The sequence below is a fragment of the Camelus ferus genome, chromosome X (assembly GCF_009834535.1).
Source record: "Camelus ferus isolate YT-003-E chromosome X, BCGSAC_Cfer_1.0, whole genome shotgun sequence".
Lineage (NCBI taxonomy): Eukaryota > Metazoa > Chordata > Mammalia > Artiodactyla > Camelidae > Camelus > Camelus ferus.
In genome coordinates, this window is record NC_045732.1 from 39,064,623 (window position 1) to 39,079,797 (window position 15,175).

General features: G+C 32.9%; 1 protein-coding gene across 2 annotated transcripts in view; it reads right to left on the bottom strand.

Moving 5' to 3' along the window:
* The window catches only part of USP9X (ubiquitin specific peptidase 9 X-linked), a 119,956-nt gene that overhangs the window by 73,317 nt on the left and 31,464 nt on the right, over positions 1–15,175 (bottom strand). For both annotated transcript variants that reach the window (XM_032475572.1, XM_032475571.1), the window contains exons 3-11: positions 11,761–11,906; positions 9,596–9,675; positions 7,853–7,965; positions 6,325–6,543; positions 3,888–4,003; positions 3,422–3,673; positions 3,207–3,345; positions 1,275–1,427; positions 273–377 (exon numbers count right to left, since the gene is read on the bottom strand). In XM_032475572.1, the coding sequence (XP_032331463.1) occupies positions 273–377; positions 1,275–1,427; positions 3,207–3,345; positions 3,422–3,673; positions 3,888–4,003; positions 6,325–6,543; positions 7,853–7,965; positions 9,596–9,675; positions 11,761–11,906 (1,323 nt within the window). The remainder of the gene's footprint in view (positions 1–272; positions 378–1,274; positions 1,428–3,206; positions 3,346–3,421; positions 3,674–3,887; positions 4,004–6,324; positions 6,544–7,852; positions 7,966–9,595; positions 9,676–11,760; positions 11,907–15,175) is intronic.

Consider the following 15,175-nt stretch of genomic DNA (forward strand, 5'->3'; position numbering starts at 1 on the left):
TGCACCAATGTAGATATGACTGTGGACTCTCGGGCTACCTTATGAATTACATTTCTATTAAGTCCATGAGTTACACTTCCAATTTGCCTGTGTGAATCACCCCAGGATACCAAGGTATTGGTAATCTGCTGCTGTTGACTCTTTTATTTTTCATTGCAACCAATTATCCTTCCCTGCAGTCCTACAGTTCACATAAGCTATAATAAAAACACAAACTTCTAGGGGAAAGAAATCCAAATTGACAAATGAAATTGCACTATGTTAGCTATTACCTTAAAGCAATCAAAAAGATGATCAAGTTGTTCAGGAGAAAAATCCCATGCCAACTTTGCCAGAAGATCATGTACGTTCTTCACAATGGCTTCATGCTTCCCTGCCTATTGAAAAACCAAAGAAAACCACAGCATACTAAAATTTGAACAGCAATAAGTAGCATATACTGCCCGTAGACAACTATTAATAAAGTGTTTCCATGACCTTCATCTGTGTAATCTAAGAAAATTCCTAACATTTAAAATGTTTTAGAACTGCCATCTAAAACCTGAGAACTTAATTTCCTGATATATCGTTAGTGTAGACTTTAGGAATTCATGTAAACTTTTATTATAGTTTACTGACTTTAACGTGCCAATTTTAACATTGCAGACAGAATAAGGCACACTAGTGATAGTTTCAAAACTGGAATCATAAGTAAAGGCAAAACAGTGTTTTCTTGGTTTCTACAGACTCAAAAAACAAAGCTTTGTAATCCAGAACTCACCAGTAGTTCCCAGGTAATCCATGAATAGAAACTTTTCATTTAGATAATCAAAGGAATCACATAGTTTCTAGCTCTGAAACCAAAAAGGTTACTTATCCTTCTATAAACTATTAGTCCTTTGAATTATTACAGGCTTTTATAAATAATCTAGTGATTTAATTCTCCTGACACTGGAGTTTTCTCTGTATTAAGTTTATGAAGAAACAAATTACAGATGTCTTATATTCTTTCAATACATTCCTTATTATTTTACTATTCGCCTCTTATTTAAAACCACCTACAAACTATCAACTTTTACCAAATACATACAGTAGGTGATGTAATATTTTTATTTGAAAAATATTATTGGTTATTTCACAGATTCTTGACGGGATTTCTGTAAACAATAAGCATTTAACTATACTATAATTCAAACAATGCAAGTCTTCATCCCATTTCATTACAACTACTATATTTCTTTAGTTTTTGGTATTTTTTTTTACAAACCAAATACCTACCATCTTAAATTCCTTACCTGTGCTGCCCAGATATTATCAAGATCTTGTAAAGTCAGGGCTTTTTCTTTGATGACAAAACGAAGAATCTTCTCTAGCTTTTCTACATACTGTGGTTGATGAAGACTATCTCGCAAGACTATGGATAAAATATTGTTCTGCTGTATCCATTCCTAAACAGAATTCAAAAACTTGTTTCAAAGCTTTTAAAAACACACAAAGTATTGCTCACACTTTTAAATGTTAGTAGGAATTTAAAAACTCATAGAATATAATGCACTAATATAACATGCTTATGTTCTTTTGATACAAAATTATGAAAAAAAAACCCGACACAATAATTTCATGGAACTTAACTTTGCACATACAGAAATGTTTCCATGAATTAGAAATAATAAAATCATTAAAAAAGATTCTACTCCAGCATTTACTCAGAAAATTATTCTTTAAATGTTTCAATCACCATGGTTTAGGTGGAGTGGATACAGGACCCATTTTAGGATCTTTAGATTCCTTATACCAGTTTTGATTTGGATGAAAAGTCACTCTTTTAATTTTTTGCTTTTATTTACTAACCAATTGCACTAGTATTGCTTACCATTAACTCTTTAATTTTCCAAACAATCCTAATTAGGGCTATATTATCTTATTACAGAAAAGTAAACAGGCTTGGAAGTGCTAGAACCAGAATCTGAATCAAGGCTGCAAGCTTCTCAAGTTTGTGTTTCTGTAACACTATGCTATGCTGCTTGACAGCTATTTATTTAATATTTAAACCAACAGAAGAAAACTAACTCATGATTCAGTATAAAGGTAATAGTCCACACTATGGTTTTACAGTACTGAAGCACACTTCTCAGCTGGTAAAGGTCCTTTTTTTCCTTTTGTTGTTGTTGTTGTTTGTTTGTTTTATTCATGGAAGTACTAGGGATTGAATCTAGGACCTTAAGGCATGCTAAGCACATGCTCTACCACTGAGCGATACATACCCTCCCCCAGTAAAGGTCTGTTTTTATTTTGAATCTGTTGCTGGCAGATAAACAACTAAAATGTAGCAATTACTACAAAAGTTTCTAAACACTTAATGCTATTTTCTGTACTTATCTAAGGCTGGCAACAGCTCAAGGACCAGAACCAGACTTCAGACCACACTCTGAGTAGCTCTGTGCTTGACTTCCCAGAAGGTGGACAGACAAATCACGTAAACAAAATCAGATGTCTACCATCTGAACGCCTAACACAGGGCCAATGTCTAGTCACCCTCCACAAACTTTTTATCACATTCTGATCATTGTCTTCCCTATTAAACTGAGGCCTCCTTGAGGTCAAGGACAGTTCTTTTATAGATGTCTCCTCAGTACAGTCAGACAGTATTATGTGCTGAAGTTATTCAACCAATATTTAAGTGACATTCTTACTCATTTTTAAACTACAATAAAGGTAAGTATCTATGGTAAATAAAGTTTCCTAAACTTTCAAAATCAAAATGATATAAATAAGTGCTCAAGTGAAGTTCTTACAATGATGATAAAACACTAATTCATGCATATCTTATTTCAGTAACTATATTTCCTATTTTTAAATCTTTAAATGGAATCATTCAAATGAATAAGCCACTTCATTCAGTAGGTACCATACTACCCAATCTGTTCCCCAAATCACCTTTATTTACTCCATTTCAACCAATCCCCTCCCAAGCTAAGAATTACTTCAGAACACCTGCATTCAGCAATAAGTTTATTAAAGACGTGCTAAGCTACTCATATCACCAAATATATCAGATAATAAACGACGTCATCACAAAAGTTCTCAGGACCAATATAGTTGTAGATCAATCCAAATACCTCCCAATTTCAGAATTTTCTTTAAAATGTTAGTATTATTAAGTAGAGATATTCTAATTTTTGCCTTAGGTAGATTCTTATTCATGAAATTAGAATCAAAGGACTTACTGCCATTCGTTCAGCTGTGAGCCATTCTTCTTCCTCAGGGTTACCATGCCGATGAGTGTAGTATGACACACTAGATATCACCTTATTAACTTCATTCAGTGCATTCATCTTTCCATTGAAAGAAGAAATTTGCAATAATCTATAAAAGAAATTCAATGTTAAGTATGATTCTAAACATTCACATAATTAATTATTTCAAGAGGTAAGTATCTTACCTAAGTATCATTTTTAACCTAAATATTTCTAAATTTTTTACAGTTTCTTCTTGTCCTGGAACCCTTGAAGCTAAATTTTTCAAAGATTTAATAATCATTGAAAGGGCATCGTTTTTGGCTTCATTCTTTGCTTCTTTTTTCAGTTCTTCATCAGTTAAGTTTTCCAAAAACTGTGGAACCATTTCTATTACTGGAAGAAAGTACTTTTTCACTGTATGAAGAGTGAGAAATTCATAGCATTGTCCAAATGGTCTGAAATAAACAAGACAGAAATCTCTTTTAATACCCAATTTCATACACTCAAACTAGGACTGAACTCAGATTATTTCTATTACTTTAGAAAGTCCAAGTTACCAGCTAAAGATAAGAGGAAACCATATTTGAAACAAGAAACTCCATTTTTAATCAAGCAATAAAGTAGCAATTTCTATAATGCATCGAAGATCCATTTTAAAACATAACTTACTTAATAAGGGCTGCAATTATTTGAACATTTAATGCTGATCCATTAATAAAACGATCATGCAAAATCTGGAACCCATTTAAAGTGCCGAATTTGTTGAGAAGATCCACTAGCCAACCCTGCAATACAGTTAATGAAAAAAGTTAACTTCCTGCTTTTGCAGAGAAACAAAGTATTATCTGAAGTAATTTCTTGATTGAAACATTCTAGAAACAGGAAATTCAATAAAAGATTATTATGTAAAGAAAAAAAACACAAAATATTGCATATTGTTCACAGTAATCCTGTCTGTAAAAGCATAAGTAGCCACACAGATTAGATCACCAGAGTATAGCTGTTTTTACCAATATAGTTGGTGAACAAGAATTAGAAGCCATGGTTCTATTTCAGAGATCCCACCATATGAGAATACCTTATTATCTGAAAATATATTTTTAAAAATTTAATAGGGTAAAAAGACTCTTTAAAATGAAAAAAAAAAAAAGGTATTTGGTAACCTAAGATAGTGTTTGAATTTATGTTGCAGTTGTAAATAACTAAAACTTCCCTATAAATAAATAATCTTAAAGCCCAAGAATGACCTATCCATTAAAAACTAATCCCTGGCATTTATTTGTTGATTCTAATTAGAACATGCTGGTTGATGCTTTTTGCTGACTCATGTGAATACACCCAGTTCCCATCTTAGAGGTACCCCAATGCAACAGTATGAATTGTCCTTCAACCTCTTCCCTAAGGGATAGCAAGTACAACACAGCTGGAATTGGCAACTGCTTGTATGGTTAACAGCATGCCTATATGTAAAATTAAAATCAAATTAAAAGCCTACATGGAAAAAGAATCAAATGTATCTAAAAATTCATGTACCCAAGACAAAATTTTATACCTTGCCTTATTCTAAAAGGCCACTTTAGAAGTCACTGATGGAAGAAAAAGGGAAAATAGGCACTTTCTCTACGTAAGCATTAAGCAAAAATAATTTCTACAGCTATTTAAAAACAAAAGACGACATGTTCAGGACAAAGGGAAAATGCTAAGTAAAAGGTAACTGCTTTAAAGAGACAATATGGTAGCTTTGATATGATTTTTATGAGAATCTAAATCAGTTAAATTCTCTAATAAATCAACTACCATATTTCTGTTAAGTTCATTATACTATCTTCCTACCTTTTTATTTGGCCTTACAAGGTTAAATCAAAACAATTAAAAATCTCAGCATTTAATTCACCCAGTCCCTTTTGGCATTCAGTAATTCTAAGAAAATACATATTCATTATGTAATATATTTTTATTTCTCCAGGAACTGGAATAACACTATTAGGCTATATACTCAATAGTTATATGTAACATATATAAAACAGTGTACATGCACAAAGTAAAGAATCAGTCTAAGGCTAATCTTCTCATGTTTTCAGCTGTAGTGTATGTTTAAGCAATTAGGAAAACTCAGTAATTAGTAATACTCAAGAAAAGCTAGGCTTCCAAGAAAAATATAAAAATATCTTCAACCAGAAGTCATCTTAAATCAAAAAAAAAAAAAAAAAAAAAAAAAAAAGTCATCTTAAATCAAGTTGTTCCCTTTGAGTCTCTTACAGATTATTATTGGCCTATAGCGCAAAAAATTATTAAAGAAATAAACAGGTATATTTTGGAGATTGCCATTATTTAAATACTAATTTGATTTACTCAAAAATAAGCCTTGCAGTCAAGGCAACAATATGAAGCCTGGGAAATAACAGAAAATCTCAGCTTTAAGTTCAATATATTTTGATGATTTCTACTTTTAACAGAATAAATCAAGCACTGTATATATAAATTCAAATTTTCCTGGCTATTTTTTAAAAACAAGTCTATCAAGATTAAAAATGTCTCCCTAAATTCTAAAATTTAAAAGCTTTATACGGCTAATTATTAATATTTATTAGCAGAAGTATAGTTTAGGGATATATTTTTCTAAATGTACATTATATTTATGCTGGTACAGAAAATTTTACACTGGAGAAAATTTAAACTGGAGAATTTATGTTACTATATATATATATTTCATTGACATTTGTTAAGTTTTACTATTTTGCTTTCATTTGTAATTTTTATAGTTTTACTTTTATGACATACTAGACAGGTCTTGGTCAAAGAAGTAATCTTCTGCTGTAATCTTATTTAAAAGGAAAAATATGTTCTATTTTATACTATCCCAAATTATGAGTATTTCTCCCAAGAGGCTGGGCAGAAGACCATGGGAACTAACTACATGGAGAAAGCCAAAAACATTTAAAAATAAAAACAAAACAAACCCAAAACACAAAGTAATGCAAAACCCCTTTAAGAGCAATATGAAACTACTTTTCTCCATGTTAACAAGAGGTTCAGACGATTTAAAGTTCTGTAGCACAGTAAAACCACTGTAATATTTAGCTTTGAAAATAATAAACCAACACACTTTTGGTGATCGAGGATCTGGAGAACGAGCAAAAAGTTCATCTTCAGGCAACTGAACATTTGAGGAAACGGATTCACATGGACGTGTACCATTGTAGATATGGAATTTGCAATGAGGATTTAAGGCCATGGAGAGAAGTTCTAGAAGTGGAAACCAGTCTTGGGACAACTTGGCCACACATAGCTCCACCAGGCGATGAGTATTATTGATAATACACCTCTGTTATAAAAAGGAGAAAGGTGATTAATGACATCAAAACAGTGCAATTCCAAAGAGAAATATCCTCCAATCTCAATTAATTATATCTTAATAATGATCTCTCAATTTTTCTATACTGATCATTAGAGCTATGTTTAATTTTAATAATACTGGGATCAAATTGATGTATTAAAAAGACAAATTAGCATTTACTTTATAATTTATATAGTACCTACTTTCAAAAGCCATTTGCAGTGGCTTACAAAATGAAGTTAACACTCCTCTATGCCCAGAGATGAAAGGCAAATTTCTCTATGCAATTTTTGAACTATAAGGAACAATTCTAAAATCTAAATAATCCATCAATTATTCAAGATGGAGAAAGTATGGTAAGCCTCAATGCTAAAGTCTGATACCACTCCCAAAGTTTCCATTCTGCAGTTGTAAACTTACATGTATGCTATGGTTATATTTTAGAAATAGTTAATGGAGCACAAAAACAACTACTTCACAACTTATGACCATATTTCCATACTATAAACAAGAAACAGAGACTTGCAGTAATTACCGCCCTTCATCAATCTAAAATGCACATTTTTTTTTTTTACTTTTTAAAGGTCTCTGGAATCTTATTGTATCTTACAATCTATGCACAGTAGTAGACTAGGTATATGTAGAGAAGATTTGTGTTGACTTCTGACAGTAATTTGGGGAAACCACCAACCTGAAGCCACTTTAAATTCTCCATGAGATTTTTTTGGTATCACAACCATAATTTGAATTCAGGCTTCAAAATTGTTTAAATCTGGCTTGTGGTTTAAATTTTCAGGAGATTCCTACCACCAACGCCCCCTCCCCTTCCCCGCCAGGTACCAAGGTTGAGACATGGAGGTTTATTTGGTGTCTCTTTCTATATGTTAAGTTTATTTTTCTGCATTGACTCTTTGTGTCCCAGATAACAGATTCCCCAACTTGGGTGTTTTCCTTTCCTTAGTGGTACATAAAATAAGTGAGTGGTGCATTTCACAACTGACACTGTCATATTTTCAAATAAATATGGTGACTTGCCAAAAGTCATAAGGCACTTGAAAACCAAGGAGGCAGATTAAACCAATGTTTTCTAACTCTAAACCTCACACTCATTCTAAATGATCATGCTTCAACATAAATTTTAATTTATAAAAAGTATCTTAAAGATTTCTCATTTTAAAATTTAATTCAATTAATGGATCAAATAAATAACCAAATATACTATATATATATATATGAGAAAACACTCACAGTCATCACTATGTGAACCTGATTTTTAAAATTCAAGTGCAAGACTCACATGAATTTCAAACTTCCAGCCACTCACTGCCTCGTCTGTAAGGATTTTAGTGAATGATATTGTTAGCCCATCTCGAAAAAATCGCTGACATGCTTCACTTTTAACATCAAGGCCTAAGAAAAGGAGGGAAGAATTAATGTAAACAAAATACTTCTCTGATTGTCTTACAATGTCCAATGATGTGATAAAAGGTAACAATTGTAAAATATTCAGGAACAGCTAACAAATGCAGACTAACTTTGAAAAAAAACTCACAGCATTATCTATAAGAGGTCAAAAAGGTAACTGATTCAGAAACAAAAATCATCTCCAATGAATTTCAAAATTACTTAACTGTATAAAAGTACATTAAGGCATGTAGTATTAAGATGAATTGAAATTATTTCAAATTATGATACTGGACCTTAAACACAAAGCAGTTATGAGTATCACGTGATAGGGAATCTAATTTCTTCACAGTATTTTACTCTGAAAACATACCTTAAAACTTAATAAAATGATGTTTCACAACCATTTTTAAAATCTCATTTTGGTTATAAATTATCTATTTAACATCAAATTATTTTATACTAGTCTACAGAAGTATTTCATCAAATAAGACAAATTATATTCTTTATTAGCCTCTTTTACAATCTCATAATCTATGCTTTTTACATCTTCGCTTTATTTCATTTGATTTCAGAAAAGCAACAGAGCCACATGTCCCCAAACACACACAAAAAATCTTTAACTCTTGATGACAAAATGAAAAGCCATTTAACTTGTATTTAAAGCATTATCTGATTCTGACTGTACAAAAGAGATGACATTCAAACCCAGGGCTGTACTTTAAAAAAATGTGAACCTTGCCTAAAATTAAAATAAACCACAGTCCCAGAGAAATAAGGGAGCAGGTCAGAAAGTGCATGTCCAGTGAATGTCAATGATATTACAGGAAATACCACAATGTGTTTTTACCTATCATTGTATAGTCAGGACCTAAAACACACCTAGGACAGAAGTCTTCAAAAATTTGCTAAATTAATGAATGTGTAAATGAAAGAAATAAATTTGTAGTGGAAACTAATTGTAATCTGATAATGCATTTTCATAGTTCATTAGATTGTTTTTACAAGATTAATAAGGCATAAAGCCACATTCTTTAAATGAAGAAGGGTAATTATTCCAAGACAAAGGAAATTTTACCCTTGCCATGGAATGAGACACTTTTAAGCAAGGTACTAAAGACAGTAATTTTTATAATTGTGATAATGCCTACCGATAGAACACATCCATGGCTACCCTATTTCAGAAATTGGAATGTTACTGTCATTTGTTCAACTGCACCTAAAGAAGACCAAAGCCACTGAAAAAATTAATTCCAATGCCAAGCTAGACTTCTAGACAAGAGTAAAAACATGATTCCTTTTTACTGCCTTATTTTTTAAAAAACACATGACCTCATCTTTCAAGTTTTTTTTCTTTTAGAGAAAATTCAAACCTTTTCTGTGCATTAAAAATAATCAACACATAAGCTAGGCAGTCTAAGAATATATAAGAATTTTATGCATAACTTCAGAGAGTTTACAAACATCCTTGAAGGTTGTCCTCAGGATATTAACCCTTGTCCTAGGTACAAATCATATAGCAAGTATAGCAAGAAAGCGTAATTCTAGACTAGGAATATACAGAAGTCCTCAGGGATGAAGTGAAATCGTATCTAGACGCATACATTATGAAAAGTGTAACACCATTTAAACTTACCTTTTTTACTAAGATCAATAGCAGCTTCTAAAAGCACTTCTAATTCCCCTTTCGGCAAAACTGGAACCACCCATCGAGGTCTAAGAGTGTTAATAATATAAAAAGATGTTTATTGGTTGAGGTACTATAAATGAGTTATTAATTATAATTACTCACCTCACCATGAAACTATTAAATATTAACATTAAAATAACATTAAAATGTTAAATAACAAATTTGGCAGAATATGTGCTTTGTGAGACTAAGCACCATCTGTTGCCTCTACAAACAATAATTTTTTAAGGAAATGTCAAAAGATATAGCAATGAGAGAAGGGAAAAACAAAAGTATTTTAATAACAGAACATAAAACTACTGTAATATTCAAATGTCACTTAAATAGATACCTATTGTTAGAGTTCATAGGAAAGTGCTCTTTTCAGAATTCAGGTTAAAGGAGACATCATGATGAACCTCGTAGTTGTCTTCAACTTTCTCACAAAGAAGAAAACATTTAGGTGGAAAATGACTGATTTCTACCTCAATTCATCGTAATTCATCAACTTTTCCTGAAGGTTAAGTGAGACACAGGTCTCCAAGTCTTTATGACTCCAGAGGCACCCTTCTTCCCTCAAAAAGGATGTAGTATACACCCAGGTAGTGCCTTCTCTGGTCCCAGTGGCAGCAGCTCAACCATCTGGGAGTCCATCCTTTTCCTACCCCTTCCTCCTCACTACCACCCAATCCATGCACTTCTCCAAAAACCCCCATTTTGATAAAAAGTGCTCCATGACCACATGATTTATATTAGAAACAAATGTATACCACCCTTTCTCATTGCTTTTATTTACATAAAAAATATCATTTGTGCTTTTCTTCCCCTGCAGATTTGCTAACATGCAACTTTGTCCTTGAAGACACATAAGAAGTACACTTTATTAACAATCACCAAAACCAGACAAAAATCAAAAAGCAACAACAGTACCACTTTCTGCTATGATATGTCTGCTATAGCGAATGGTCAGGGACATTACAACTTTATACAATCTTTTGTCTGTCTGTTTGACTATAATTCATTGTATACCATTACTACAGGCATCTGCCAGAATCACATTTTATGTGTTCTTTTGGGGAGGGTGGGGGTTGGTATGCTCAGTGGTAGAGCACATGTTTAGCATGCACTAGGTCCTGGGTTCAATCCCCAGTACCTCCATTAAATAAACAAACAAACAAACCTAATTCTCTCCCTCCTCCAAAAAATTATACAAAATAAGTTTTTTTAAATTACCCTTAGAAAAAAAAGTGTTCTTTCAAATATACCTTTAAAAACAATGAGTTAAATATATTTATTAATAATATAATATTCACAATAAAGTGAGGAAAACAAGTTACAAAATATTCTAGTACACTTAGTAAGGCAAGTGCCTATAAGCGTGTGTTTTCCTTATTGGGGGTTGGGGGGATATGTCACACCTCCCGAGCATTCACTTGATGACCCCACAGCTTGGTGAAGATCACAGACCATGTGGGACTTCCCCAAGACACTCTTCCCTTCTCTTCTTTAAATCTTTTCCTTCCTCTGCACACAAGCTTAAACTTTCACTTTCTCAGTCTTCCTCCATATAATCAAAGCAGGGGCAGGGTTGTTGAATGTTTGTACTATGAGTATGAACATTTATACTCTGAACTAGCTTGAGATAAAGATCAGGAGGGACAAATAGCTGAGATGGTTAAATGCCTCAGACTAGTCAAGGGTTCACAAGGGGCAGGCTCTCAGGAACTCAATCTCCTTGTGACCTGGTTTACCTCAGGGCCATGTAAAAATTATTAAAGTCATCCAGCAACCCACATGCCAGTAAGAAAAAATGGAAATCACACATACAGTTCCACTTTAGAAACACACCAGCTAGGGTCATCATCATTAATTTGAACACTCTGACATTGTTACTCCCTTTGATTTTTTAAATCCATTAATACCCATGGGTTGCAAAGTACATGGCAATGATTATGATGTTAAGGCTATTAAGGAGGCAGAATGGTTACTGTGACATCCTTATTCACTCTTTCTTTTCTTACTACTAATCACTACACTGAAAAAAAAAAAAAAAACTGTTGGGGTTTTCCTGTGTATGACACACATAAAAAAACACACAAAAACAAAAACCAAAAAACAAAAAACCAACTCACCTATTGATCATGTCATCCAACTTTGCCAGGTCGGTATGTGGAAATGCAGGCTCCTCATCTTCAAGCTGTGGTGGAGCATCACCTTGACCTTGTTCATCTGGGGGAGTTGCCGGGGAATTTTCATTGGAAGAATCAGGCGATGAAGTCTTAATTAAAAATCAGATATTCCAGATTTAGGTTTCAATAACATATGTACAACATCTAATAATTCAAATACCAACACAGATTAGGGGGAAATAACAAATTTTTAAAGAATATATGATCATTGTAAGCTTGTGATGTTTCAGGCAGTCTCTGTGCTACTGTGCTTTAAAATAATTTTATTTAATCCTCAATAGCCTAAGAAAGTATTCTTCTGCCACTTAATTCATCTATTAAAAAACGAACTCAGACAGTAAGTAATTAGCCTAAGGTCACACAGCTCCAACTCTGTGGTAAGGATCTGAATCCGGGTCTAGTTCTTATCTAGTGTATACTGTTTCTCTGCTTACATTTTCTATTATATGAGCCCTGTCATGACAGAAATTATTGCACATTTCACACATTAAAAAATTTGACTTACAGCTTTTATTTTTCAATTTGAAAGGGAAAAATAAATTATATTCCATAATCTCCCTAGTAAACTATTATCCAATTATTAAAACTTCATGATTGTAGTTTCTAAATAAGTCACATCATTTTCAACTAATATGGCTAATTTTATTCTCTTTCATTTTTCATTTTCAGCATGCCTTTCTCTCCCCACCCCACTTTAGCTGTGCATAGTATTTTCACAACTAAGTGAATGAACCTTTATGACCCTTATCCTTAATTTTGAAAACAGATGGAATTTTTCTCTTTCAAACTGAAACCAATCTAAATTTTAAGCTTGAATTCTCTACCCACTACAGGTTCATGGCCCTTTTAAAGAAGGTTCCTTTCCCTACTACTTTAGCACCTATCGGATAGATGCATAAACAAACACTTATACTGAAGACAAGTGGGTATACCACCATTAATACGTTCTACTTACAAAGTTTATATATGAACTCATAAAGCCAATTTCCAAGTAAATACGAATGCTATGCAGGTGCTACAGGGCCAGTCTCAAGGCAAAAGAATCCACGGCGCAGAATTCAAGTGTTAGAAGCCCAACAGAAATATTTGCATTTCAAGTATGTAACTTAGAAGTCTGCTTTAACTATCTGTTAAAAAGCCCCATTTCCCCGGTATTTATGTATTATATACATGATCTCAGAAATCATAGAGACAAAAATAATAATTAAGGCACCTGTAATACCACACCAACAGGTAAACACCAATGACGTTCTTATTTCCTTACAATTTTTGTTCCATGTGGCCCACCCCACAAAAAACCCTAATATATATGTATAAATTTTCAATAAAATTGGGATTATACCTGCTTAAGCCTGTCCTTTTCCATTCAACATTTGAGTATTTCCTTATATTATTAAGAATCTTTTTTAGGGTTGATTAATGCTTATATAGTATTAAATGAATTAAACAAATTTAAGGAACATTTGGTATTTGCAATTTTTATTGGTAACATAAACAGAAATATACTGACTCTTTTATATATAAATCTTTGTGTTGAAATTCAATTTTACCTTAGGAGAGGATCCTGGAAATACAATTACTACAACACTATAAACTATTTCTTTTAGGGATGCTGATATATATATGGCCAAATTCTATTCCAGAAAGTCTGCATCCTCCCATTAGCGGCACCCGAGTGTTCATCCCACAGTGCTTGGGCCAAGGTTGCTTCATTTATCACTGAGTTCTACTATACACTAGAGGCTAAAATTCTCTCCTCTGGGAACACCCTTTTTAAAAGATTTTCTATATTAAGTGAAAAATCTGATTTTAAAAATTCCCTTTATGCCAATACGAAAAAAGCATATTACAAAAGTAAGCCTTAGTGATTAATGCTATGGTTGCTTTTTCTTGGTCCAAAAAAGTGTCAAATCTTGTGAAATAACTAAAAATCTTAAAATTAAAAAGTAGAGAAAAACAAAGTGAAAGAAGGGATCTCTACAGATAGTTAAGAGTGTAATTTATTCTGTTCCTTTATTGTTGTAATTATCACTCATCCTCAAAAATGTAAAAAGCTATTTGAAGGAAGAGGACATAATGCAGACACAATATTAAGTGGAATATCACAAACCCAAGAGCTCTAAGAATTATGAAGCACACCTTAAAATAAAATTATGGTTAGAGGTTTAATTTTTATCTAAAGCCATGCAAGTGACAAACATTGCAAAAGAAGTCAAAAGTCCACACACAATGCAGGTATAAAATAGAAAAGATAGAGCAAAAGATACTGGAACTCTAACTACAAGCTCCTGGTTTAAAAATAGAAATCTCTGGCATCCAACACAAACCTTTGACTATGTTTAAAAAAACATACATACTGGCTAACAAATTTATGACACAGCAGAGACTTAACAACTTTGTCCAAGACTTCTGACCATATACTTAAGCATTACATGTCTGAAAAGTGGGAACTGGAGAGGAAAAGGAATAAAGCTGACATTATTTAATTGGAAAAAAAAATTTTAAACCTGACTTGCTCACTTCTCTAAGATGGCAGAGGGAGAGGAAGAAAGGAGGGGAAGGAAGAGGGTGCGCAAGCACGCGCGCGCGTGCGCACACAAACACACACACACACACACACACACAGCTCTTTCCTACCATACTTGTAATAGAATATCTAATCTATAATAGCTGGACAGTAAGAACTTTTCCCCAAATGACAAATGTAAGTACTCTACAATAACAACATTTTTACCGATAAACTTATCCGTACAGAATTCTACACAAACACGAACCAAATGTAAGCAGCAAGTTTGTGATTCACGTTCGTGTACCTTAGCTACAAATTCACCTCTAAGCTGCATACCACAGGTTTTAATGTTTGTCTTATTCAGTTTAATATCTCAATATAAAAAAGGCTGAAAATCAATTTTCCGAACTTCCATTTCAAGAAATGAGAAAAAGAACAGCAATTCAAATCCAAAGGAAGTAAAGGGAACAAGAGATAAGGGTAAAAGCATACAAAGTAGGAAGTGGGGGGTGGTAAGGGCTAAAGACAAAAGTTGGTTTGGAAAAAGGTTTAATGAAACTGATAAATCCCTAGGAAAGCGTAATCAAGAGAGAGACTACAAATTAGCAGTATTAGAAATAAAAAAGGAGATGTTACCACAGACCCTAAGACATTAAAAAGATAATAACAAGGGATATTATAAATAACTTTACTCCAACAGATTTGACAATCTAGATGAAGTAGACAAATTCCTTGAAAAAGACACACACACACACACAAACCTGAAAATCCCCCTATTTAAAAAAAAAGTTGGATCTGTAGTTATAACCTTTCCACAAATAAAGCCCCAGGCTAGATGTTTTCACCAGT